A 25,849-nucleotide genomic window follows, 5' to 3' on the forward strand; every position below is an offset into this window, starting at 1 on the left:
TTGCCCATCTTTACTGCCGGTCCTAAACTGACCACCATAGCTCTTCATCAAAGCTGGCAATTTAGCATCATTTATTTTCTAGCTGGACCTTTTGAGTACTGCTCTTTTAAAGTACTGCTTTGAACACTCCCTTAGATGGATCTTGATGCCCTTCTCTTGGGTAATACCTAGAAGTGGTGAACTGCTGGGTTATATGGTGGGATCTTAACAACGTACACTAGCTCTTTACCCAAGGGGTTCTAAAACTTACACAAATGGTCTCGTACACTGGAGTGAGGACAGTTGGGATTTAAGTTGCACTTCTCATCAACTCCTGATCTCATTGGGTATTAAATGGAGACAGAAAAAGGGCAAGATGTTCCATGTGGCTGGCACCTAATAGGTGCTCTGAAGGCAAAATAATCAGGTTTTGTAAATCTCAGTCTTAGGGTCCCCTGGCATTTTCAAGTGAACCAGTCTCCACCACAGTGCTCAGCTACCCTGTTTTGTTTTTTGATTAACAAAACCTACTTTGTTAATCAAACACTGGTTTGAATTCTGGTTTAAGCCAGTGAATGGGGACTCACACCTGAATTGTTCCCACTCCTTCAGTACTGCTGAACCAAACCCAAGGCTTCAACAGCATTCTGGCTCAGCACAGGAGTGTTTGCAACCAGGATTCTATTTGGGATTTTCAAGGTCTTGATTACACCACCACCAGGGACTCTTCTTCCCATCAAGGGGACAAACCCTGTAATCATGAACATGTGACCCCAACAAGGCATCTGCTCTGATCCCTCCTCCTCCCACCTCCCCACACGGTTCTCAGTGATACAACAGCAGATGCCTTCTGGGCACAAGATGCCAGCAGGGGCATCTTGCTGGTGTCCTACCAGAAGGCTGATCAGCCTGACAAAGCACAGCCCTAAACAACTGGCAAAACCAACGGTAACAAAGAGTTCAGCCTTTTATTTAACAGGTTACATAAGAGATTTAGTCAAATAGACCAAAGCCCATATCATCATCAGACTCCTCGGATTCTTCTTTCTTTGCTTCCACTTTCTTCTCCTCAGCTAAAAAACAAACACACAATCACACACCTCAATATTTTAAACTCCCAAGAGCCCCAGGCCCTTCAGGTTACATGGCCAAAAATAACCTAGACCTCCTCCTAACAACTGTTCCCCTGGTTTTAGGATTTCAAGAAATCATCATCCACTCTTAGCAAATTGAGAAGTATTACAGGGACACCTGGGTGGCTCAGTCGAACTTTTGACTTTGGCTCAGGTCACAATTTGTGGTTTATGAGTTCAAGCCCCGTGTCGGGAGGCTGCTTCAGATTCTGTGTCTCCCCCGCCCCACCCCTTCCCCACTCATGTTCTGTCTCTCAAAAATAAACATTAAAAAAAAAAAGTATTCTAGGCAAGACAGCTCTTCATGTCTATACTCCTCTCTCCAATACCAAAACAAACCAGTTTTCTACCTGGGGCAGCCGTGGTGGACGGAGCAGGACCTCCGGCTGGTGCAGCACCGGCTGCTGGGGCGGGTCCACCAGCTCCTACATTGCAGATGAGGCTCCCAATGTTGACGTTGGCCAGGGCCTGGAACACACACGTACACACACGTGCCACTCAGTGCTGTCCTTTGGTTACAGTACTTACCCCCACAAAAAGTGTCCCCGTTTGAACTTCCAGCAGCCACTTCCCAACACTAAACTGCTCTTCCTTGTCCTTGCAGGAGTCTGCCAATGACATTTTGTCTGCCACTGCGACTCCCTACGACTTACATTAGCTAGGACTATGAAGCTCTATGAAAAATTACTCACAAAAAAACTCATGCTTTGAATGTTAAAATTGCAATGCTGTACTTAAGTAGCAGGGTAAGATATCTAACTCCTATGCATCTTTATTTCTATACACCTCGTGTATTTTTTGGTCCTGGTTTCCAGATTGCGGACCAAGAAGGAAAAGGCAAGACAGACTAATTAGACTCTCAAACTGTAACTATGAAGTGATCACTTTAAAAAGGTCCAGTGAAATATGGCATTTTTTGAGTCCTAGGGATACCTGAGTTAATACTCAGTTTCTCTTCCCAAATCTGCTCCTCCATATCACTTTGCTGCCATCACCTTACCTTTGCAAACAAGCCCGGCCAGAAAGGTTCAACATTTACACCCGCTGCTTTAATGAGGGCATTAATCTTATCCTCCTAAAAAGAAGTAAACCAGCAATCCGTCAGAAAGGGTAGCTTTCATAAATGTCTCCAAAATACCGTAATCGAGAGTAAATCACTCAAAACGTGCGTACAACACCCATGTTCAACCACTTCTCATTAGTCCACCTGTATTTCGCGTATGCTTGTTTAAATCCACCATTTCTTACACTCCTACGATGATCACGAACAAAAGAAACGCACCCTGCTCCCGTGTGCCTGGCACCTGGCAAAGCGGCGCGCTCATCGCTGCCACTTCCCAGGTCCGGACTTGCTATTTTTAAGTTACGAGTCAGGCGACGGGGTGGAGTAAGTTTACGTGCTGGCCCCACGAGGTCTAAGTGGACCAAAGAAATTCAAGGCCACCCCGCCGAACAGGGACAAAGTGCCCTAGATGCGGGTGAGGATGTCCTCAGGCGGAGAAAGCTTCGCTACAGAAAGCTTCCCGAAGCCAGAGCGCGCAGCCCAAGTGAAATCCAGTCCTTCAGGGGCCAGCACGTGGCCTAGATCCCCCGGCCGCCCGCCATGCGGGGCCCGCCCGCCACCGAGCGTCCGCCCCGCCGCCACCGGGGTAATGATGGCCGAGGCTCCGGCCGGAAGGGCTTGCCAGGGACGCCTGGCAAGCAGAGAGAAACGGCTGCCCGCAAGCCCACCCCGCCGCCGGCCCGGGCCCGCACTCACCGTGACCGTCACCTCGTCGTCGTGCAGGATGAGGGCCGAATAGATACAGGCGAGCTCCGAAACAGAGGCCATGGTGCGGGGGGTGCTGACCGGGCGCTGCCGACCGCGGTGCTAGTCGCCGGATGAAGTGAGAAGCTCACACCAACGCGGCCTTAGCTTCCTCGGAAGAACCGAGCACCTTAGCGGCAGCTGCGGAAAGGGGGTGCCGCGCCTGCGCGCAGGCTCTTATACTGGTCACGCGGACCAATCGGCGCCCGCGCCCGGCGGAAGAGGCGGAGCGAGAAACTCCTTCGACGGCAGCGGAGGCGCCTGCGCACAAAGCGTGAGTCGCTTAGCGAGTTCGGGAAGTTGGTTGGACCTCGCAGCGAGTGTCGTAGTCTCTCGGTTCCGCTGAAAGTCGGCGCTCGTGAACAGTAAAAATATTTTTAGGAAAAAGTTATCTAGGTAAATGGACGTCACCCACACGTACTGTGTCCCGTGTAACAGTATTTAGGCACTTAATGGCGCCGGCAGCCTCCCCCAGCTGGCGTGACCACTTGGAGCGCAGGAGCTAAATTTCAGCCTGAGGGACTCGCTTGCTCAGCGCAGCTTCTCGGATAAAATACGTGACGTAAGAGGAGGAAAAGAGAAGCTTGTGACGTAGCCTTTGAGCGTCTATGTCTCGGGAACCGAGCCACGCTCTACAGGGATGCATTTAATCCGGACGCAGCCTAAGAGGTAAGTACTATTATTATAAGTATCTGTTAGGGTAGGGGAACTTTCCACTTAAATTATTATTTAAAAAAAAAATTTTTTTTTTTTTTTTTAAGTAACTCAGGCACCCTGTGTTACGGTGGAAGTATCTTGAAACTGCTCTTAACGTTGTTCAGGACCTCTTGATGCACCTGCTGTGCCGCATTGCTATTTTGTATCTTTTGAAGCTTAATGAAATTGGTGTTGGGTTCCATACTGAGAGTTGGGCTTTTTAAATTTTTTTTGAGATATAATTGACCTCACGTTTTTATTTCAGGCGTAGAACATAATTTGATATTTGTATATATTGCAAGATGATAAAAAGTCTAGTTAACATCCATCAGCATACATTTTGGACTTTTAAGATCTACTCTTTTAGCAACTTGCAAGTATGAAATACTAGAGTCCCCATGTTGTACATTACATCCAGTGACTTATAACTGAAGGTTTGTAACTTGACGCCTTTCACCCATTCCATCCCTTTGGCAACCATCAGTCTGTTCTCTGTATCGAGGAGTTTGGTTTGTTTTGTTGTTGTTGTTGAGATCCCACATATAAGTGAGATCATACAGTAGTCCTCTTTCTCTGACTTATTTTACTCCGTGTAATGCCGTCAAGGTCCATCCATTTGTCTCAAATGGCAAGGTGTTATACTTTATTACGGGCGAGTAATATTCCTCTGTGTGTGTGTGTGACATTTTCTTTATCCATTCATCCATTGGTAGACACTTTGGTTGTTTCCATGTCTTGGCTACTGTAAATAATGCTGCTGTGAACACGGGGATGAATATATCTTTTGGAATTAGTGTTTTTGCAATCTTTTGATAAGTACCCAGGAATGGAATTGTTGGATCATATGGTAGTAATACTTTTAATTTGGCGGAGGGGAGCCTCTATACTGTTTTCCATAGTGCTTGTGCCAAATTATAGTCCCGCCAATAGTGCACAGGTGTTCCTTTTTCTTTGTCATCCTCGTCAGCACCTATTCTTGTCTTCTTGAGAATAGCCATTCTAACAGGTGTGAGGCGATAGCTCTCTGTGGTTTTAATTTGCATTTCCCTGATGATTGGTATTATTGAGTATCTTTTCATGTGATTTTTTTGGCCACGCCTTTGAAAAATGTCTGTTCAGATCTTTTGCCCATTTTTCATGGGATATTTCTTGATATGGAGTTGTATGAGTTCTTCATATATTTTGGATATGAATCCTTTTTTAGATAAAATTTTCTTCTTTAAAAATTTTTTTTTAATGTTTACTTATTTTTGAGAAAGAGAACCAGAGTATAAGTGGGGGAGGGGCAGAGAGAGAGTGGGAGACGACAGAATCTGAAGCAGGCTCCAGGCTTTGAGCTGTCAGCACAGAGCCTGCCATAAGGCTTGAACTCACAAACCACGAGATCATGACCTGAGCTGAAGTCGGATGCTTAACCGACTGAGCCACTCAGGCGCCCCTGTAAAATTTTCTCCTATTCAGTAGGTTGCCTTTTCAGTTTGTTGATGATTTCCTTTGCCGTGCAGAAGTGTTTAGCTTGATGTAGTCCCACTTGTTTATTTCAGCTTTTGTTGCCTTTGCTTTTGGAGTCAGATCCAAAAATTCATTGCCAAAAGTAATGATTACCGCCTATGTTTTCCTCTAGGAGTTTTCTGTTGCAGGTCTTACATTCAAGTCTTTAACCTATCTTGAATTAACTTTTGTGTATAGTATAAGATAGTGGTCCATTTTCATTCTTTTGTGTGTGGTTGTCCAGTGTTTTTTGAGGAGGCTGTCCTTTCCTGAGTGTATATTCTTGATTCTTTTGTCACAAATTAATTGAGCATATATGAATGGCTTTATTTCTGTACCATTGATCTGTGTGCCTGTTTTAATGTCAATGTCTGTTTGGTTACCACAGCTTTATAGTTTGAAAGCAGGGAGCATGAAGCCTCCAGCTTTATTCTTTCTCAAGATTGCTTTGGTGGTTCAGGATCTGTTGTGGTTCCATGTAAATTTTGGGATGTCTTATTTCTATGAAAAATACTATTGGAATTTCAGTGGAGATTGCTCTGAATCTGTCGATTGCTTTGAGTAGTATGCACATTTTAATAATATGAATTTAACAGTTTAACACTTCTGATTCATGAGAACAAAATATCTTTTCTATTTTCTTTTGAGAGAGAGAGAGAGAGACAGAGAATCCCAAGCAGACTCTTAAATATGGAGAACAAAACTGAGGATTGCTGGAGGCAATGTGAGGGGCTGGATGGGCTAACTGGATGATGGGCATTAAGGAAGGCACTTGGGATGGGCACTGGGTGTTGTAGGTTAGTGATGAATCACTAAATTCTGTTCCTGAAACCAATACTACACTATATGGTAACTAACTTGAATTTCAGTAAAAATAAAAAGCACCATAACCAAAAGGAAAAAATGTCAGATTGGGAGGAGATGAGAGGCCCAAAGTCCCCATAGGCTATATTTAAAGTCCTACAAACCAGCAAGAAAAGACACAACTGTCCTGTTTTGCAAAACATCAAAAATTATCAACCAAGGTGGGGGGGCCTGGCTGGCTTTAGAGCACGCGACTCTTGATCTTGGGGTCCCGAGTTCGAGCTCCACACTGGGCATAGAACTTACTTAAAACAAAATTTTCAACTAAAAGTTACTAGGGCTCAGAAATTTTTATTTCAACTTTAAAGATGGGACACCACCATTAACAAAGTGGTTAAAAGCTTTGATGTCAGGCTCATACTTGGGTTTAAATATGGGCTCTGCCATTTATGATGTTGGGGTCCTTGAGCAAGTCATTAATCCTCTCAGTCTATGTCTTCACCTGTAAAATACAGAGAACACCTGTACAGGGTGTCAGCTACTGAGCGCCCAGTTAACCAGTTATAAGAATAACAGTTAAGGAGAACAAGGAGAACAAGATATCAGTTGCACATACATTTCCCTTTATTATAGTGTGTAGTTCACGGACTTTGTGGATTCAACATCATGCTTTTACTTTAAACAAATTCTCCTACTTCTCAGTCCCCTATCATAGTACAAATGTCCTGTTAAGATGTATTTTCAAAAGACTAAGCAGGGCGGGGTGGGGGGGACCTGAGTGACTCAGTTGGTTAAGCATTTGACTCAGTTTCGGCTCCAGTCATGAATGCAGGGTTCATGAGTTAGAGCCCTGCATCAGGCTCTGCGCTTGGCAGCATGGAGCCTGCTTGGGATTCTCTCTCTCTCTCTCTCTCTCTCTCTCTCTCTCTCTCTCTCTCTCCCCCTCCCCCCTCTCTCCCTCTCCCTCCCTCTCCCTCCCTCTCCCTCCCTCTCCCCCTCCCTCCCCTGCCTACATGTGGGTGCGTGCTCTCTCTCTCTCGCTCTCGCTCTCGCTCTTTCTCTCTCTCTCTCTGAAAATAAACATTAAAAGAAAAAAGGACTAAGCAGTATGCCAATTAAAAAGTTATTAAGACATGGAAAGGTTAAATCCAGTAACATCTACTGGAATAGGATTAAACTTTAGTGTTCTGGAGCATTCCAGAAACACAGCCACGACATTGCTCATTACTGTTAGTGACAAATAAGTGACTTATGTGGATTAATGTCACACCTTCTCTACTGATAAAAAATAGTGCTGCAGTGAACATAGGGGTGCAGATATCTTTTCAAGTTAGTGTTTTGATTGTCTTCAGGTAAGTACCCAAAAGTTGGAATCATATGGTAGTTCTAAGTTTAGTTTTTTGAGGAACCGCCATTTGTTTCCGTAGTGCCTGTACCACTGTCCGTTCCCACCAGCGGTACCCAAGGGTCCCCTTCTTTCCGCATCCTTGTTGGCACTTGTTACTCTTGTCTTCTTGGTCGTGGCTGTCCCAGCAGCTGTGAGGGGGTAGCCCACTGTGGTTTCTTTTGCATCTCCCTGATGATTAGTGATGTTCAGCATCTTTTCGTATACCTGGTGGCAATCTGTTTGTCTTCTTTGGAAAAATGTTTATTTAATTATTCTTCCCAGTTTGAAATCAGTTTGTTTTTCTCTTACTGAGTTGTATGAATACTTTATATATTTTGGATATTAACCCTTTATCTGATGTGTGTTTTGCAAAAATTTTCTCCTATTTTGTGGGTTGCCTTTTACATTGTTTCTTTTGTTGTTCAAAAGGTTTTTTTTCCTTAAGTTTATTTTTACTTTTAGAGAAAGATCTAGAGCAAGCGAGGGAGGGGCAGAGAGAAAGAGAGACAGAATCTCAAGCAGGCCTGACACTGTCAGCACAGAGCCTGATACAGGGCTCGAACTTGTGAACCATGAGATTATGACCTGCGCCAATATCAAGAGTTAGACACGTAACCGATTCTGCCACCCAGGCACCCCTGTTGTTCAAACATTTTAAGTTTGATGTAATCCCTTCTGTTGATGTTTGCTTTTGTTGTTTGGTGTCACATCTAAAAATCATTGCCAAGACCAGTCTCAAGGAGCTGCTTCCCTACAAGGAGTTTTATAGTATCAGTTCTTTCGGTCAAGTCTGTAAACTGTTTCACGTGAATTTTTGTGAGTGTGTAAGATAGGTGTCCAGTTTCACTGTTCTGCATCCGTTTATCCACTTTTCTCAACACCATTTGTTGAAGAGACTTTTCTCCTCCACATTTGGTGCTATTAGCCCCCCCTTGTTAAATATTAGTTTAAATGTATGTTGTTAAATGTATAAGCAGAGGTTAATTTGGGGGCTCTCCAGTTTGTCAGTGTGTCTGTTTTTGTTCCAGTACCATGTGTTTTTAATACTGTAGCTTGGTAGTGCAGTTTGCTATCAGGAAGTGCACTACCTCTGGTTTTTTTTCTTTAGTTATTTGGAGTCTTTGGTGGTTCTGTATAAAAGTTACGGTTGTTTTTTCTTTTTCTACAAAGAATGCCGTTCATATTTGATGGGGATTCTGTGGAATCTGCAGACTGGTTTGAGTTGTATAGATGTTTTAACAATATTAATTCTTCCAATCCATGAACACAGGCTGTCTTTCCATTTGTTTGTGTCTTTTTAGATATTTTTAAGACTTAATCATTTTGTTGACATATAATTAACATACAGTGTTTTATTAGTTTCAAGTGTACAACATATTGATTCCACAATTGTGTGCATTACTCATTGCTCATCATGATAAGTGTAATAACCACACATTATTACAGTATCAGTGATGATATTCCCTTTGCTGTACTTTTCATTTCTGTGGCTTATTTATCTTACAACTTGAAGTTTGTAACTCCAGTCCCTTTATTTTGTCCATTCGTCTGCTCGCCTCCCTTCTAGCAGTGGCGTTTGTTCTCTGTTTGTTTTGTTTTTTAGATTCCACATATAAGTGAAATCATATGGTATTCGTCTTTGTCTGACTTATTTCACTTAGCGTAATACCCTCTATCTAGGTCTATCCAGGTTTTTGCATGGCAAGATCTCATTCTTTTTTATATGGCCAAGTAACACGTATGTGAGTGTGTGTGTGTGTGTCTGTGCGCACGTGCATCTTCTTCATTCATCCACTAACAGACGCTTGGGTTGCTTCCATATCTTGGCTGTTGTACATCTGCAGTAAACATAGAAGGGCATATATCTTTTGATTTAGTGTTTTCATTTTGGGGGGGAAATACCCAGTAGTGGAATTACTGGATCACATAGTATTTCTGTTTGTAATTTTTTGAGGAACCGCTCTACTGTTTTCCACAGTGACTGCACCAATTTATATTCTCACCAACAGTGCAGAATGTTCTGTTTTCACCACACCCTCATCAACACTTGTTATTTCTTGTCTTTTGGGTACTAGGCATTCTAACAGGCGTGAGGAGATGTATCATTGTGGTTTTGATTTGCGTCTCACTGATGATTAGTGACGTTGAGCATCTTTTCATGTGTCTGTTGGTGATCTGTATGTCTTCTTTGGAAAAGTACCTACTCAGGTGTTCTCATTTTTAAATTGAATTATTTGTATTTTTTTGGTGCTGAGCTGTATGAGTTCTTTACATATTAACCCCTTATTGAATGTATCATTTGCAGATATCTTCTCCCATTCACTAGGGAGAAAACCTTGTTTTGTTGATGGATTTCTTTTACTGTGCAAAAGCTTTTTATTTTGATGTAGCCCAATAGTTTATTTTTCCTTTTGTTTCCTCTGCCTGAGGAGACAGATCCGTATATATGGTGCTAAAGCCAATTCCATGAGATTACACCTTGTGTCGTCTTTCAGATTTTTACGGCTTCAGGTCTCACATTTAGGTCTTCGATCCATTCTGAATTTATTTTTCTGTATGATGTAAGAAAGTGGTCTGGTTTTATTCTTTTGCATAGAGCTGTCCAGTTTTCTCAATACTATTTCTTGAAATAACTGTATTTTCCCCATTTTATATTCTTGCCTCTTTTGTCATAGATAAAATTACTGTATAACTGGGATTTTTCTGGGCTCTCTGTCGTGTTCTGCTGAACTACATGTCTGTTTATGCCAGTACTATATTATTTTCATTACTTCAGCTTTGTAGATATCTTAAAATCTGGAATTGTGATACCTCCTGCTTTCTTCTTCTTTCTCCAGATCACTTTAGCTGTTTGAGGTCTTTTGTGATTTCATACAAGTTTTAGGATTACTTGTTTCAGTTCTGTGGAAAATGCTCTTGGTATTTTGATAGGGATAGCATTGAATTTGTAGATTGCTTTAGGTAGTATGGACATTTTAACAATATTCATTCTTCTGATCCATGAGCATGGTATATCTTTCCCATTTGTGTCATCTTCAGTTTCTTTCATCAGTGTTTTATAGGTTTCAGAGGACAAGTTCTTCATCTCTTTGGTAAAATTTATTCCTAATAATTTATTGTTCAAAGCCACTGTTTCCTCACTGATTTTCTGCCTGGTTGATGTAGCCATTTCATGTAAGTGGGGTGTTAAAGTTCCCTATTATTATTGTATTACTGTTAATTTCTCCCCTTGTGTCTATTAATATTTGCTTTTGTTTATTTAGATATTCCTGTGTTGGGTGCATAGGATTGATCCTTTTATTTTTATGTAGTGTTCTTTATCCCTTGCTATAGTCATTGTTTTTCTATTTTCTGTGAATATTTGAGATTAAAAAAATTTTTATTAGAGTGTGAGTGGGGGAAGGGGGGGGGGAGAGAGAGAGAGAGGAGAGAGGAGAGAGAGAATATTAGGCAGGCTCCATGGTCAGCATAGAGCCCAACATGGGGCTCAATCCCACAACCCTGAGATCACAACCTGAGCTGAAATCAAGAGTTGGGTGTTCAACCAGCTGAGCCACCCAGGCGCCAGTATTTTTTTTCCTCAAATTTTTTATTTAAATTCTAGTTAGTTAACATACAGTGCAGTATTGGTTTCAGGAGTAAAATTCAGTGATTCATTACTTACATACAGCACCCAGTGCTGCTCATAACAAGTGCCCTCCTTAATACCCATCACCCATTTCATCCAGCCCCCACCCACTTCCCTTATCCACCCTCAATTTTTTCTCTATCATTAAGAGTTTCCCATGGTTTGTTTCCTTCTCTTTTTCCCCCTCCTATACGTTCATTTGTTTTGTTTCTTAAATTCTACATACGAGTGGAATCATATGGTATTTCTCTTTTAGTGACTGACTTATTTTGCTTACCATAATACACTCTAGCTCCATCTAGGTTGTTGCAAATGGCAAGAATTCATTCTTTTTGATGGCTGAGTCATATTCCAGTTGTGTGTGTGTGTGCACGCACGTGTGCTCAAGCTACATCTTTATCCAGTCATTGGTTGCTGGACATTTGGGCTCTGTCTATAGTTTGGCTATTGTTGATAGTGCTGCTGTAAGCATGGGGCGCATGGACCCCTTCAAATCTGTATCTTTGTATCCTTTGGGTAAATAGCTAGTAGTGTAATTGTTGGATAATAGGGTAGTTCTATTTTAACTTTTTGAGGAATCTCCATACTGTTTTCCAGAATGGCAGCACCAGTTTGCATTCCCAACAGTGCAAAAACGATTTCCCATTCTTGGCATTCTCACCAACACCTGTTGTTTCTTGTGCTGTTAATTTTAATTTTTTTTTTTTTTTTTTTTTTTTTTTTACAGAGAGAGAGCGTGAGCAGGGGAGGGTCAGAGAGAGGGAGTCACAGACTGAAACAGGCTCCAGGCTCCGAGCTGGCAGTCAGCACAGAGCCCGACGCGGGGCTCGAACCCACGAACTGTGAGATCATGACCTAAGTGAAAGTCGGACGCCCAACCGACTAAGCCACCCAGGCGCCCCCTTGTGCTGTTAATTTTAGCCATTCTGACAGGTATGAGTTGGTATCTCATCGTGGTTTTGATTTGTATTTCACTGATGATGAGTGATGTTGAGCATCTTTTTGTGTGTCTGTTAGCCATCTGGATGTCTTCTTTGGAAAAGTGTCTATTCATGTCTTCTGCCCACTTCTTCACTGGATTATTTGTTTTTTGGGTGTTAGATTTGATTAAATTCTTTATAGATTTTGTATGTTAACCCTTTATCACATATGTCACTTGCAAGTATCTCCTCCCATTCTGTAGGCTGCCTTTTAATTTTGTTGATTGTTTCCTTTTCTGTGCAGAAGCTTTTTATCTGGATGAAGTCCCCATAGTTCATTTATGCTTTTGTTTCCCTTGCCTCTGGTGACATGTCTGGTGAGAAGTTGTTATAGCCAGAGTCAAAGAGCTTATTGCCTGTATTCTCTAGGAGATGGTTTTCTGTTTCACATTTAGGTCTTTCATCCATTTTGAGTTGTTTATTGTGTATGGTGTAAGAAAGTGGTCCAGTTTTCCCAACACCATTTGTTGAAGAGACTTTTTTCCCATTGGATATTCTTTCCTGTTTTGTCAAAGATTAGTTGACCATATAGTTGTGGGTCCATTTCTGGGTTTTCTGTTGTGTTTCATTGATCTACTTGTCTGTTTTTGTGCTGTCTTATGAGTATAGTTTTATAAGAGCTTGAAATCTGGAATCGTAATGCCGCCAGGTTTGTTTTTCTTTTCCAGGATTGCTTTGGCTGTTTGGAGTCTTTTGTGCTTCCATACAAAATTTAGGATTGTTCTAGCTCTGTGAAAAATGCTAGTGTTATTTTAATGGGGATTACTTTAAATGTTTTTTTTTTAATGTAATTTATTGTCCCATTGGCTTACATACAACACCCAGTTCTCATCCCATCAAGTGCCCTTCTCAATGCCCATCACTCATTTTCCCCTCTACCCCCCCACCCTCAGTTTGTTCCTCTGTATTTAAGAGTCTCTTGTGGTTTGCCTCCCTCCCTCTTTGTAACTATTTTTTCCCCTTCCCTTCCTCCATGGTCTTCTGTTAAGTTTCTCAAGATCCACTTATGAGTGAAAACATGGTTATCTGTCCTCTGACTTACTTATTTCACCTAGCATAATATCTTCCAGTTTCATCCACTGCAAATGGCATGGTTTCATTCTTTCTTCTTGCCAAATAGTATTCCATTGTATATATAAACCACATCTTCTTTATCCATTCATCAGTTGATGGATATTTAGGCCCTTGCCATAATTTGGCTCTTGCCATAATTTGGCTATTGCTGAAAGTGCTACTATAAACATTGGGGTACATGTGTCCCTGTGCATCAGCACTCCTGTATCCCTTGGGTAAATTCATAGCAGCGCTATTGCTGGGTCATATGGTAGTTCTATTTTTAATTTTTTGAGGATCCTCCACACTGTTTTCCTGAGCACCTGCACCAGTTTGCATTCCCACCAGCAGTGCAAGAGAGTTTCCTTTTCTCCACATTCTCACCAGCATCTGTAGTTTCCTGATTTGTTCATTTTAGCCACTCTGACCAGTGTGAGGTGGTATCTCAGTGTGGCTTTGATTTCTATTTCCCTGATGATGAGTGATGTTGAGCATCTTTTCGTGTGTCTGTTTGCCATCTGGATGTCTTCTTTGGAAAAGTGTCCATTCATGTCTTCTGCCCATTTCTTCACTGGATTATGTATTTTTTGGGTGTTGAATTAGGTAAATTCTTTATAGATGTTGGATACTCTTTATCCGATTATGTCATGATCTCAGTCTTTTTGTACTTGTTGAGGACTGACTTGGGACCCAGTATGTGATCTACTCTAGAGAATGTTCCATGCGCATTCAAAAAGAATGTGTGCTCTGATGCTTTAGGGTGCAATGTTCTGAGTATATCTATTAAGTCTATCTAGTCCAGTGTGTCATTCAAAGCCCTTGTTTCCTTGTTGATTTTCTGCTTAGAAGATCTGTTGACTTCTGTGAGTGGGTTGTTAACGTCCCCTACTAATACTGTTGTCAGTGAATTTCTTTGTTTGTGATTGACTTATATATTTGGGATCTTTCAAGTTGGGGGCATAAATATTTACAGTTGTTAGACCTTCTTGATGGATAGACTCCTTCATTATGATGTAATGCTCTTCTTTATCTCTTGTTACAGTCCTTGGTTTAAAATCTAGTTTGCCTAATGTAAGTATGGTTGCTCCAACTTACATGATAGATGTAACATGATAGATGCTTCTCCATCACTTCACTTTCAATCTGCCAATGTCTTTAGGTCTAAAATGTGTCTCCTGTAGGCAGCATGTAGATGAGTCTTATTTATTTATTTATTTATTTATTTTTGTGATCTATTCTGATATCCTATGTCTTGTCTTTCAATTGGAGCATTTAGTCCATTTATGTTCAGGGTGAATGTTGAAAGATAAACTTTTAGTGCCATTGTGTTACTTGTAAAGTTGGTGTTTCTGGTGATGTTCCCTCTTTCTAGTCTTTGTTATTTTGGGGTTTTTCCCCCCCACTTAAAGAGTCCCCCTTAATATTTCTTGCAAAGCTGGTTTAAGTGGTCATAAACTCCTTTAGTTTTTGTTTTAGAAACTCTTTCTCTCTCGTTCTGAATGACATCCTTGCTGGATAAAGTAGTCTTGGCTGCATATTTTTCCATTCAGCATGTTGAATATATCACCCCACTCCCTTCTGGCTTGCTGAGTTTCTGTGGACAGATCTACTATGAACCTGATCTAGCTTCCCTTGTGGGCTAAGGACTTTTTTCCCCCGCTGCTTTCAGGATTCTCCTTGTCTCTCTGTTTTTTGAATTTGACTATGATTTGTCTTGGCGATGGCCAGCTTTTGTTGAATTTAATGGAAGTTCTCTGTGCTTGTGGGATTTTGATGTCTTTGTCCTTCCCCAGATTGGGGAAGTTTTCAGCTCTAATTTGCTCAAATAAACCTGTTCCTTTTTCTCTCCCTTTCATCTTCTGGGATTCCTAGGATTCGAATATTATTCTTTTTTAATAAGTTGCTGAGTTCTCTCATTCTACCTTTGTGATCCATTACCTTTGTTTCCCTCTTCTTTTCAGCTTTATTATTTTCTATAATTTTATCTTCTCTATCACTAATTCACTGCTGTTTTGTCCATCCTCACTGTCATAGCATACATTTGGGTTTGCATCTCAGTTATAGCATTTTTAATTCCAGCCTGACTAGAATTTAGCTCTGCATCTCTGCAGCAAAGGATTCTCTAGTGTCTTCTGTGCTTTCTTCAAGCTCCACTAGAATCCTTATAATTGTTTTAAACTCTAGTTCAGACATCTTATTTATATGTGTATTGATTAAATCCCTGGCTGTCATTTCTTCCTGTTCTTTCTTTTGGGGTGAATTCTTCTGCCTTGTCATTTTGGAGGAGAGGAAAAATGGGAACAAAAATTTTTTTAAACTAATAAAAATAAAGGAAGCTAGGTCCTAGGTATGTTTTGGTCTGCTTGTTAAGAGAAACTGCTGTATTCTCTCCCTCAAGTTAGACAGATTGTTCTCTTAATCCTCAGACCAATTTCCTAGTGTTCAAAATGATTTGATGTTGATCTAGCTGTGTTCAAGGGATAAGACAAGCCCAGGGTCACCCTACCCCTCCACCATCCAATGACTCTTTCAGTCATTGTTTCAAAGTCTGTTTTGTCTGATAGAAGTATTCCCAAGCTGGCTTTTGTTTGTTTGGTTGGTTCTGCTTTCATTTACATGGTATATGTTTTCCCATCCCTTCACTTTCAGTCTGCACATGTCTTTTGGTCTGAAGTAAGCCCCTTGTAAGCAATATATAATTGGGTCTTTTTTTTTTTTTTTTTTTTTTTTGTTCACTTTATGTTTTTTGATTGGAGCATTTAGTCCATTTACATTTAAAATAACTGTTGGTAGTTTTGTATTTATTGCCATTTTGTTCATTGTTGTATGGTTCTGTAGTTCTCTGCTTTTTTTTTTTAATTTTATTTTTAGAAAGCTAGCAGAGAAGAGGGGCAAAGGAAGAGGAAGAGAGAATCCTAAGCCGGCTCCACACTCAGTGTGGGCTCAATCCCACAACCCTGAAATTATGACTTGAGCCAAAATAAAAAATCAGATGATGAACGAACTGAGGCACCAAAGCACTCCACCGCCATTTTTCTACTTCTCTTCCTCTTTTCCCTTGTGTCTGATGGTTTGGTTTAGTGTTATGCTGGTATTCATTTCTCTTTATTTTTTGTGTATCTGTTATAGGCCTTTGATTTTGATTACCGTTGGATTCATAACATGTTTATGCCAGTCCATAGTAAGCTGATGGTTGCTTAAGTGAACAGATTCTAAAAGTGCTAAATTTTTACTCCTCTTTCCACATTTTGTGTATTCCATATTATGTGTATGATTTCATATTTTGCATCTTTTATTTTGCTATGCTTTGGCTAATTTTGTAGATACCATTCATTTCACTACTTTTATGTTTTAACTTCCATACTGGCTTTATAAGTGATTAATATACTACCTTTATTGTAAGTTTGTTTTTATTTGTGAAGTTTTTTCCTTTCAGAATTTTCTTCTAGTTAAGACCTTTTCTTTGCACTTAAAAGAATCCTCTTTAACATTTCATATAGGGCCAGTTTAGTGGTGATGAACTCCTTTAACTTTTATTTGTCAGGGAAACTTTCTCCTTTATTTCTTAGTGGTAACCTTGCTGGGTAAGGTATTCTTGGTTGTGGTTTTTTCCCTTTCAGCCCTTTAAACATATCATGCCACTCCCCACTGTCCTGCAGAGTTTCTGCTGAAAAATCAGGTGATAGCTTTATGGGTTTTTCCCTTGTAACTGGTTTTGTTTGTTTTGTTTTCTCTTGTTGCTTTTAAAACTGTGTCTTTATCGTTACTTTTTGCCATTTTAATTGTTAGGGTTTTGGTGTGGACCTCCTTGGGTTCACTTTGTTAGCAACTCTTTGTGTTTCCTAGACCTAAATGTTTGTTTCCTTCCCCAGAGTGGCAAGGTTTTCAGCTGTTGTTTCTTCAAATGAGTTTTTGGCCTTCGCTCTGTCTCTTCTCTTTTTTTTTTATTAAAAAAAATTATTTTCATGTAAAAGTGCCAAAATATCCACGAATGTCCTAATCTATCTCAGCAACCAGTTTACGCTAGTAATTAAAACACAAGCCTCTTTATTCACATTGTTTAGAAACCAGCCGCTTTCCACACATTCCCACAGTAGCTGGAGTCTCTGGACAACGGGAAGCCTGTGCCCCATCTGCCGCTGCAGTCCATATGTCCAGGTTTGTATAGGCACGGAACGGGTTAAAGCCCGGGTAGTACTCCTTACACAGGACAGCCTGGTTTTCCATGTGAGTCGAGTGTTCCGTGGTGGGGCTGACGGGGCAGCAACTTTCATATACATCACTCTGCGGGGCCCAGATGGAACCAAAAAGTCCAGACATTGGAGACTAGCTTCGGGTGCTTGTGAGGTAGGGCGGAGAATTGAGGAGACCAGCATGTGCCCAGGCAGTCGGCAGATTGGACGGGGGACTCCAGGTAGACTGAGAGTTGTGATCCATAATGTCTGTCTGAATTTCGGCAGGACAAGGGAAGCCATTGGGGTAATTCATGTTTTCTTCCGGAAAGGCATTGTAATCGTTCAGTTCCAACGGACAGTACACACTGGGGAACTGGCCTTCACAAGTTGCGTTCCAATCAATGAACGGGGGCAGGGCCCTGCATCACGCCAGCCAGGCTACTGTCCACGGGGCAGTTGTAGCTGCTCATCACACACACGGGTTGCGCCAGCCACAGGTCTCCAGGTGGGTAAAGACCTTTATCTTCTTCGACACCCGCAGGCCCGGCAGGAAGCTGGGACAGGGAGGCTCTGCGTACTGTGGGACATTATTCATGTTTGCGGGATTGCAGATGTTATGAGAAAGATTCAAGGAGATGGGAGTTTCTGAAAGAAAGTCATTTTGGGAAGCGTCTCCGGCTGGCAGGAAGTGCTGAGGGCCCCCCGCGGGCTTCTTGTCCCCGTCACAGCTGCTGCTGCTGCTGCTGCTGCTCCAGCTGCCCCAGCTGCTCCAGCTGGCCCGAACACCACCCGAGGAGCTGCCGCAGTCCGAGCGGGAGTCCGAGCAAGACTTCTCCGCACACTTCTTCCCGGGCTTCTGGTAGTAACCCTCTGCCTCTGCCCGTGCAGCAGGTGAGCTGCTTCCGATGCCGGCATCTGTTTTACCAACTTTCCCCGGGTTCTCCTGTACACACCAGTTCCTTAGTCGATGTCACTGCTCACCTCAGGCCTTTCAAATGCATTGCACACAAGTTTTAATTCACTCTGTTCAGAAGGCCTCAAGACCTGAGCAGTACCTCTCTTCTTGTTTTCTCTACATGTCCGATTTTTATTCCAACTTAAGTTTTGCAAATTTCCTTCTTTTTTCTCCTGAAGCTTCTTCTTCCTATAAGGATCTTCTTGCTCACCTGAAGGTATGTCTGTAATGAGAAGGCTTTTCCACTTGATGATGTCACAGATGGCTTTGGTCAGGTCCAGTGAACATCTTTATGACTATTATTTTGATTTTTTTAATAAAGCATATTGTTTCATTTAGCTCTTTTTCTGTGGTTTTGTCTTATTCTTTGGTGTGGTACACATTCCTCTGTCTCCTCATTTTGCCTAACTTTGTTTTTATGTATTAGGTAGCAGTATCTCCTGGTTTGAAAATAGTGGCCTTGTGTAGTAGGGGTCCCATGTTGCCCTGTAGTGCAGGCACCCCTGGTCACCAGAACCAAAGAGGACAGATACGTCTTTATGGGCTGTGGGTGCCTTCTTGTTGGGGCTAATCTGTGATTGCCTTCAGCCCTGCTAGTAGCACTTAACCTGCTTTGCCTGCGGCGGGCATCCTGGGAGTTTACTCCCCCTGCTGAGAGCCCTCCGCAGCAGCACTTAGTGGACAGGGCCAGCAGTCGGTCCAGCTGTCAGTACCCAGCCTCCGCCACAGCTGTGAGGCTTGTTCCATGCAGTCAGCTAAGAGGCTCAGCTGCAGGAACTACGGGCATGTTGGCGTGTGGGCTGATTTCCACCATGTCTCAGGGCAGGAGTCACTTTGGAGTGACACCTGTGAGGCAGGCAGTTGGATCGGGCAGGTCTGCCGGAGACCGCCAGGGTGGGGCACGCAATGCTGGCAAAGTAGATGGGGAGTTTAGTGCCGGCTTCTGCACCCATCCAGCTATCTAGGCTGGGGAAGAAGAGGAAAGGTGCCCACCCGCACTTTTGTTCCTGGAGAACTCTCCTTCCTGAAGATCCCGCCTCTTTGACACACCTTCTAAAATTAGTCAATTTACGGGCGCCTGGGTGGCTTAGTCGGTTAAGCGTCCGACTTTCGCTTAGGTCATGTTCTCGCGGTTCGTGGGTTCAAGCCCCGCGTCGGGCTCTGTGCTGACTGCCAGCTCAGAGCCTGGAGCCTGTTTCAGAGTCTGTGACTCCCTCTCTCTCTGACCCTCCCCTGCTCACGCTCTCTCTCTCTCTCCTAGAAATAAATAAAACATTAAAAAATAAATAAATAAAATTAGTCAATTTATCTCCTTCTTGTAAACCCCAGGTGTTTTTCAGACTGCTGATTTTGTGCTGGGTCTCTAACCAAGTTGTTTAGTATACTGGCACTTTTAAGGGCTGGGACTGTTTCCTGTTACATATCTCCTGATTTTTTAAATTTTAATTAATTTATTTTTTAATTTACATCCAAGTTAGTATATAGTGCAACAATGATTTCAGGAGTAGATTCCTTAATGCCCTTTACTCATTTAGCCCATCCCCCCTCCCACACCCCCTCCAGTAACCCTCTGTTCTCTGTATTTGAGTCTCTAATGTTTTGTTCCCCTTCCTGTCTTTATATTATTTTTGCTTCCCTTCTCTTATGTCCATCTGTTCTGTATCTTAAAGTCCTCATATGAGTGAAGTCATATGATACTTGTCTTTTTCTAATTTTGCTTAGCATAGTATCCTCTAGTTCTATCCATGTTGTTGCAAATGGCAAGATTTCATTCTTTTTTATTGCTGAGGAGTACTCCATTTTGTGTGTGTGTGTGTGTGTGTGTGTGTGTGTGTGTGTATCCTAGGTATTTTATGGTTTTTGGTGCAGTTGTAAATGGGATCAGTTCCTTGATTTCTCTTTCTGTTGCTTCATTGTTGGTGTATAGGAATGCAACTGATTTCTGTGCATTGATTTTATATCCTGCGACTTTGCTGAATTCATGGATCAGTTCTAGCACTTTTTTGGTGGAATCTTTTGGGTTCTCCGTATAGAGTATCATGTCTTTGGTGAAGAGTGACAATTTGATCTTCTCCTGGCTGATTTGGACGCCTTTTCTTTGTGTTGTCTGATTGCTGAGGCTAAGACTTCAATACTGTGCTGAATAACAGTGGCGAGAGTGGACATCCTTGTCTTGTTCCTGACCTTGGGGGGAAAGCTCTCAGTTTTTCCCCATCAAGGATGACATTAGCAGTCGGTCTTTCATATATGGCTTTTATGATCTCAAGGAATGATCTTTCTGTCCCTACTTTCTTGAGGCTTTTTATCAAGAAAGGATGCTGTATTTCATCAAATGCCTTCACGCATCTATTGAGAGGATCATGTGGTTCTTGTTCTTTCTTTTATAGATGTGATGTATCACATTGATTGTTTTGCACATATTGAACCAGCCCTGCATCCCAGGTATAAATCCCACTTGGTCATGGTGAATAATTTTTTTAATGTAGTGTTGGATCCGTTTGGCTAGGATTTTTGAATCCATGTTCATCAGGGAAATTGGTCTATAATTCTCCTTTTTAGTGGGGTCTTTGCTTTTGGAATCAAGGTAATGCTGGCTTAATGGAAAGAGTTTGGAATTTTTCCTTCTATTTCTATTTTTTGGAACAGCTTCAAGGGAATAGGTGTTAACTCTTCTTTAAATATTTGGTAAAATTCCCCTGGAAAGCCATCTGACTCTGGACTCTTGTTTTTTGGGAGATTTTTTATTACTAATTGGATTTTCTTTTACTGGTTATGGGTGTGTTCAAATTTTCTATTTCTTCCTGTTTTGATTTTGGGGATTTATATGTTTCTAGAAATTTGCCCATTTCTTTTAGATTGCCCATTTTATTGGTGTGTAAGTGCTCATAATCTCATATTATTGGTTGTATGTCTGCTGTGTTGGTTGTGATCTCTCTTTAATTCTTGATTTTATTTATTTGGTCCTTTCCTTTTTGATCAAATTGGCTAGATATTTATCAATGTTGTTACTTCTTTCAAAGAACCAGCTTCTGGTTTCATTGATCTGTTCTGTTTTGTGTTTGTTTTTTGTGGTGTTTTTGGTTGGTTGTTTTTGTTTTCTATAGCATTGATTTCTGCTTTGATCTTTATTATTTCCTGTCTTCTGCTGGTGTGGGGTTTTATTTGCTGTTCTTTTTCCAGCTCTTCAAGGTGTAAGTTTAGGTTGTGTATCTGAGACCTTTCTTCCTCCTTTAGGACCTCCTGGATTGCTATATACTTAACTCTTATGACCACCTTTCCTGCATCCCAGACGTTTTGGGCTATGGTGTTATCATTGTCATTGGCTTCTATGTAGTTTTTAATTGCCTCTTTAACTTCTTGGTTAGCCCATTCATTCTTTTAGTAGGATGGTCTTTAGTCTTCCAAGTATTTGCTGTTTTTCCACATTTTTTTCTTGTGGTTGATTTCGAGTTTCATAGCATTGTGGTCTGAAAATATGCACAGTATGATCTTGATCTTTTTGTACTTGTTGAGGGCTGACTTGTGTCCCAGTATGTGATCTATTCTGGAGAACCTTCCATGCATACTGGAGAAGAAGGTGTATTCTCCTGTAGGATGAAATGTTCTGAATATATATCTGTTAAGTCCATCTGGTCTAGTGTGTCATTCAAAGCCATTGTTTCCTTGTTGATTTTTGTTTAGATGATTTGTCTATTGCTGTATGTGGGGTGTTGAAGTCCCCTCCTATTATGGTATTGTTATCAATGAGTTTCTTTATGTTTGTGATTAATTGATTTATATATTTGGGTGCCACCACATCTGGAGCATAAATGTTTATAATTGTTAGGTCTTCTTGGTGGATAGACTCCTTAATTATGATATAATGCCCTTCTTTATCTCTTGTTACAGTCTTTATTTTAAAGTCTGGATTATTTGATACAAGTATGGCTATTCCAGCTTTGTTTTGGCAACCATTAGCATGATAGATGGTTCTCCATCCCCTTACTTTCAATCTGAAGGTTTCTTTAGGTCTAAAGTGCGTCTCTTGTAAACAGCATATAGATGGCTCTTGTTTTCTTATCCATTCTATTACCTTATGTCTTTTGCTTGGAGCATATAGTTCATTGTTTAGAGTGAGTACTGAACAATATGAATTAATTGCCATTTTGTTGCCTTTAGAATTGAAGTTTCTGGTGGTGTTTTCTGGTCCTTTCTAATCTCTGTTGTTTTTAGTGCCCCCCCCCACCCCCCGCATTTTCTCCCTTCAGAATGTCCCCCTTAAAATTTCTTGCAGGGCTGGTTTAGTGGTCACTAACTCCTTTAATGTTTGTTTGTTAGGGAAACTTTGTATTTCTCCTTCTATTCCAAATAACAGTCTTGCTGGATAAAGAATTCTTGGCTGCATATTTTTCTGATTCAGTACATGGAATATATCCTGCCACTCCTTTCTGGCCTGCCAAGTTTCTGTGGATAGGTCTGCTGGAAACCTAATCTGTCTTCCCTTGTAGATTAAGGGCTTTTTATCCCCTTGCTGCATTTATGATTCTTTCCTTGCTTGAATATTCTGTGAATTTGACTATGATATGCCTTGTTGATGGTTGGTTTGAGTTGAATCTAATGGGAGTCGTCTGTGCTTCCTGGATTTTGATGTCTGTGTCTTTTCCCAGGTTAGGAAAGTTTTCTGCCATGATTTGCTCACATAACCCTTCTACCTCTTTTCCTCCATCTTCTGGGACCCCTATTCTGATGCTGTTCCTTTTTAATGAGTCACTGATTTCTCTAATTCTTAAATCATGCTCTTTTGTCTTAGTCTCCCTCTTTTTTTCTGTTTCATTAATCTTCATAAGTTTGTCCTCTATATCGCTGATTCACTGCCTTGTCTATTCTTGCCACTGTGGCATCCATTCAAGATTGCAGCTCAGTTATAGTATTTTTTATTTCATCCTGACTAGCTTTTACTTCTTTTATGTCCACAAAAAGAGATTCTAACCTATTTTCAACCCCAGCTACTATTCTTACTATTGTGATTCAAACTTCTGGTTCAGACATCTTGCTTGTATCTGTGTTGATTAAGCCCCTGTCATTTCTTCCTGTTCTTTCTTTTGGGGTGAGTTCCTTCATTTCATCATTTTGAAGGAAGAAACTGAATTAATGAGGTTAAAAATTAAAAAAAAATTTTTTAATGTTTATTTATTTTTAAGATAGAGAACAGAATGTGAGCAAGGGAGAGGCAGAGAGAGAGGGAGACACAGAATCTGAAGCAGGCTCCAAGCGCTCAGCAAAGAGCCCAACGTGGGGCTCGAACTCATGAATCATGAGATCCATGACCTGAGCCGGTCAGACACTTAACCAACTGAGCCACCCAGGTGCCCCTCCCAAAATTTTTAATTAAAAAAAATTAAAAACAACACACACAAGAAAATCAAATGATGCTGGATCCTAGGCGTGTTTTGGTCTGGCTGTTGAAAGGAGCTTGATAGATTAGAGAACAAAGGGAAAGATAAGAAAAGAAAATAAGGAGTGCCTGGGTGGCTCAGTCTGTTGGGCATGTGACTTCAGCTCAGGTCATAATCTCACAGTTCCTGGGTTTGAGCCTTGCGTTGAGCTCTCTGCTGACAGCTTAGAGCCTGGAGCCTGCTTTGGATTCTGTGTTTCCCTCTCTCTGACCCTTCTTGGCTCACACTCTGTCTCTGTCTCAAAAATAAACATTTAAAAAAATTAAAAGAAAAGGAAAAAAGAAAAAAGGAAAACGTGAAATTTTGAAAAATGAATACAGTGAAATGATGGAAATAGAATTTGGAAAATTTACAAAAAAGTAAAAAGAAAAAATATTTTTTTAAAAATATTTTTTATTTATTTCTAGGAGGGAGAGAGAGAGACAGTGTGAGCAGGGGAGGGTCAGAGAGAGAGGGAGACACAGACTCCAAAATAGGCTCCAGGCTCTGAGCTGGCAGTCAGGACAGAGTTCGACGCGGGGCTCGAACCCACGAACCGCGAGATCATGACCTAAGCGAAAGTCGGACGCTTAACCTACTAAGCCACCCAGGCGCCCCAGAAAAAAATATTTTTAATAAAAATTGAAAATAAAGAGGCACCTGGGTGGCTTAGTCAGTTAAGTGTCCTACGTCGGCTCAGGTCATGATCTCAGGGTTCATGAGTTCAAGCCCCACGTGGGGCTGTGTACTGACAGCTTGGAGCCTGGAGCCTGCTTCAGATCTCTCTCTCTGCCTCTCCCCTGCTCGTGCTCTGTCTCTCTCTCTCTCTCAAAAATAAATAATAAACCTTAAAATTTTTAAACAAAAATTGAAAATAATTTTTCTCTTTTTGTATTCAAGAATAAGAAATGAAAAGAAAATTGAATAGATGGACCAAGGAGCAGACTGAAATACGTTTGAAATTACATCGGTTTCCCCTAGAAGTTAAACTATGAAGCATTTTATAGTCCGTAAACTAAGCAGGCCGACTTGGGGTGTTTCTTAAGAGCAAGATTGGGCCAGTTGGTGGGGCTTAGTAATGACTCCATTCTCCACTAGATGGCGCTGTGTAGTTTACGGGGATAGGTTTCTGTGGCGCTTGTAAGTGCGTGTGCGCATGCGCAGGAGGGGTGAAGATGGCGCCACCCAGCTACCCAGTCTCTAACTCCGTTCCCCCGACCAAGAATCGTGCACCCCTCCTTTGTCTGCAGCTTCCGTCCACTCCCTGCTTTTACATTGTCTGTGACCACGCCGTCAGGTTTCTTGGTGGTACCCCCCTTTCTTAGTTTTATCTCAGATGCGGCTTTTTCCTGACCCCTCACTTCTGAGAGACTGCGACTTTGACCGCCCAGACCTGGGGGAGGGTCTCACTGAGCAGTGACCGGATGCCCGCCCACCCCCAGAATGTTCCTCAGACTCCTGCTGCTGCCAGTGCCCAGAGACAGTGCTGGGTGTCAGCCCGCCCCAGGGAAAAGTTCACGAGATCGTGCACAGTAGCATTTCAGAGATGATGGGAAGTCACAATACACAGCTGGTGCCAGGCTTCCCCCTTAGCGCCCTTGTTGTAGCACCAGCGAATGTGGTGGTTCTCCAGGGTCCACTGGGACCTTTGTGGGGAGGCTGCACAGCCTCTACCCGGTGTCCTCCCAGCAGGGGAACCGCCTCTCCACGTGCGGCCCGAGGACCCCTTGGGCCTCGCTCTCTGCTCCTGGGGGTTCGCCCTTTTCACCAGAGCTCCACCAGGTATGGAGCTGCAGAGTTTCAGACTCTGCATTCCCCCTGCTTGTAGAGTCTTAATGGAATTTAAGCCCTTTCCTTTCTCCTTTCTCCCTGTTTTGTTCAGTCCCTGCGACTGTTTCCACTTTTCCCTTTCTCTCCAGCTGTTTTTGGCGCAGGGGTGCTTTTCCCGTACTCTCCCCCCACCTCCGTTCTCTCTCCGCAAGCAGAAACCGCTCCCGGCCCTCCGTGGCTTCTCTCGCCCCCAGTTCACCTCTCCGTGCCTCATACCCGCTGAGTTGTGTGGTCACGTTGTGCAGATTGTTATGTTAATCCTCAAGTCAGTTTTCTAGGTGTGCGGGATGGTTTAGTGTTGATCTGGCTGTATTTCATGGATAAAAGACACAAAAACTATCATGCTGTTCCGCTGTCATGGCCTCTCCCCTCCATGTCTTGAATTTAAAGCTGCTGGATGGGGCCCTCGGTGTCAGTTGATTAAGCTTCTGACTTTGGCTCAGGTCATGATCTCATGGCTCGTGGGCTCAAGCTCCGTGTCAGGCTCTGTTCTGACAGCTCCGAGCCTGGAGGCTGT

General features: G+C 42.0%; 1 protein-coding gene and 1 long non-coding RNA gene across 2 annotated transcripts in view; one reads left to right on the forward strand and one right to left on the reverse strand.

Annotated features, from left to right (window-relative positions):
- Nucleotides 1-928: 928 nt before the first annotated feature.
- On the reverse strand, nt 929-3,082 carry RPLP1 (ribosomal protein lateral stalk subunit P1). Its single transcript, XM_039219477.1, has 4 exons — nt 2,872-3,082; nt 2,113-2,187; nt 1,463-1,580; nt 929-1,052 (listed from the first exon to the last, which is right to left on the reverse strand). Exons 1-4 carry the CDS (start codon nt 2,941-2,943, stop codon nt 973-975), a joined length of 345 nt encoding a protein of 114 aa, XP_039075408.1. The 5' UTR covers nt 2,944-3,082; the 3' UTR covers nt 929-972.
- Nucleotides 3,083-3,113: 31 nt separating this feature from the next.
- Nucleotides 3,114-25,849, forward strand: part of LOC120221862 — a 30,459-nt gene continuing 7,723 nt past the window's right edge. The window contains exon 1 of the long non-coding RNA XR_005525914.1: nt 3,114-3,588. This is a non-coding gene — a long non-coding RNA (uncharacterized LOC120221862). The remainder of the gene's footprint in view (nt 3,589-25,849) is intronic.

This window comes from Hyaena hyaena, unplaced genomic scaffold (assembly GCF_003009895.1).
Source record: "Hyaena hyaena isolate Hyena2069 unplaced genomic scaffold, ASM300989v1 scaffold_15, whole genome shotgun sequence".
In the NCBI taxonomy this organism is placed as follows: domain Eukaryota; kingdom Metazoa; phylum Chordata; class Mammalia; order Carnivora; family Hyaenidae; genus Hyaena; species Hyaena hyaena.

Bases quoted from the DNA above. Each gene is read 5' to 3' on its own strand.
- RPLP1 (XM_039219477.1), bottom strand. From the start codon at position 2,943: ATGGCCTCTGTTTCGGAGCTCGCCTGTATCTATTCGGCCCTCATCCTG. The intron at 1,581-2,112 runs GTAAGGTGATGG...TGTGTGTTCCAG, and splicing joins GGCCGGGCTTGTTTGCAAAG to GCCCTGGCCAACGTCAACAT. The intron at 1,053-1,462 runs GTAGAAAACTGG...TTTGTTTTTTAG, and splicing joins GTCCACCACGGCTGCCCCAG to CTGAGGAGAAGAAAGTGGAA.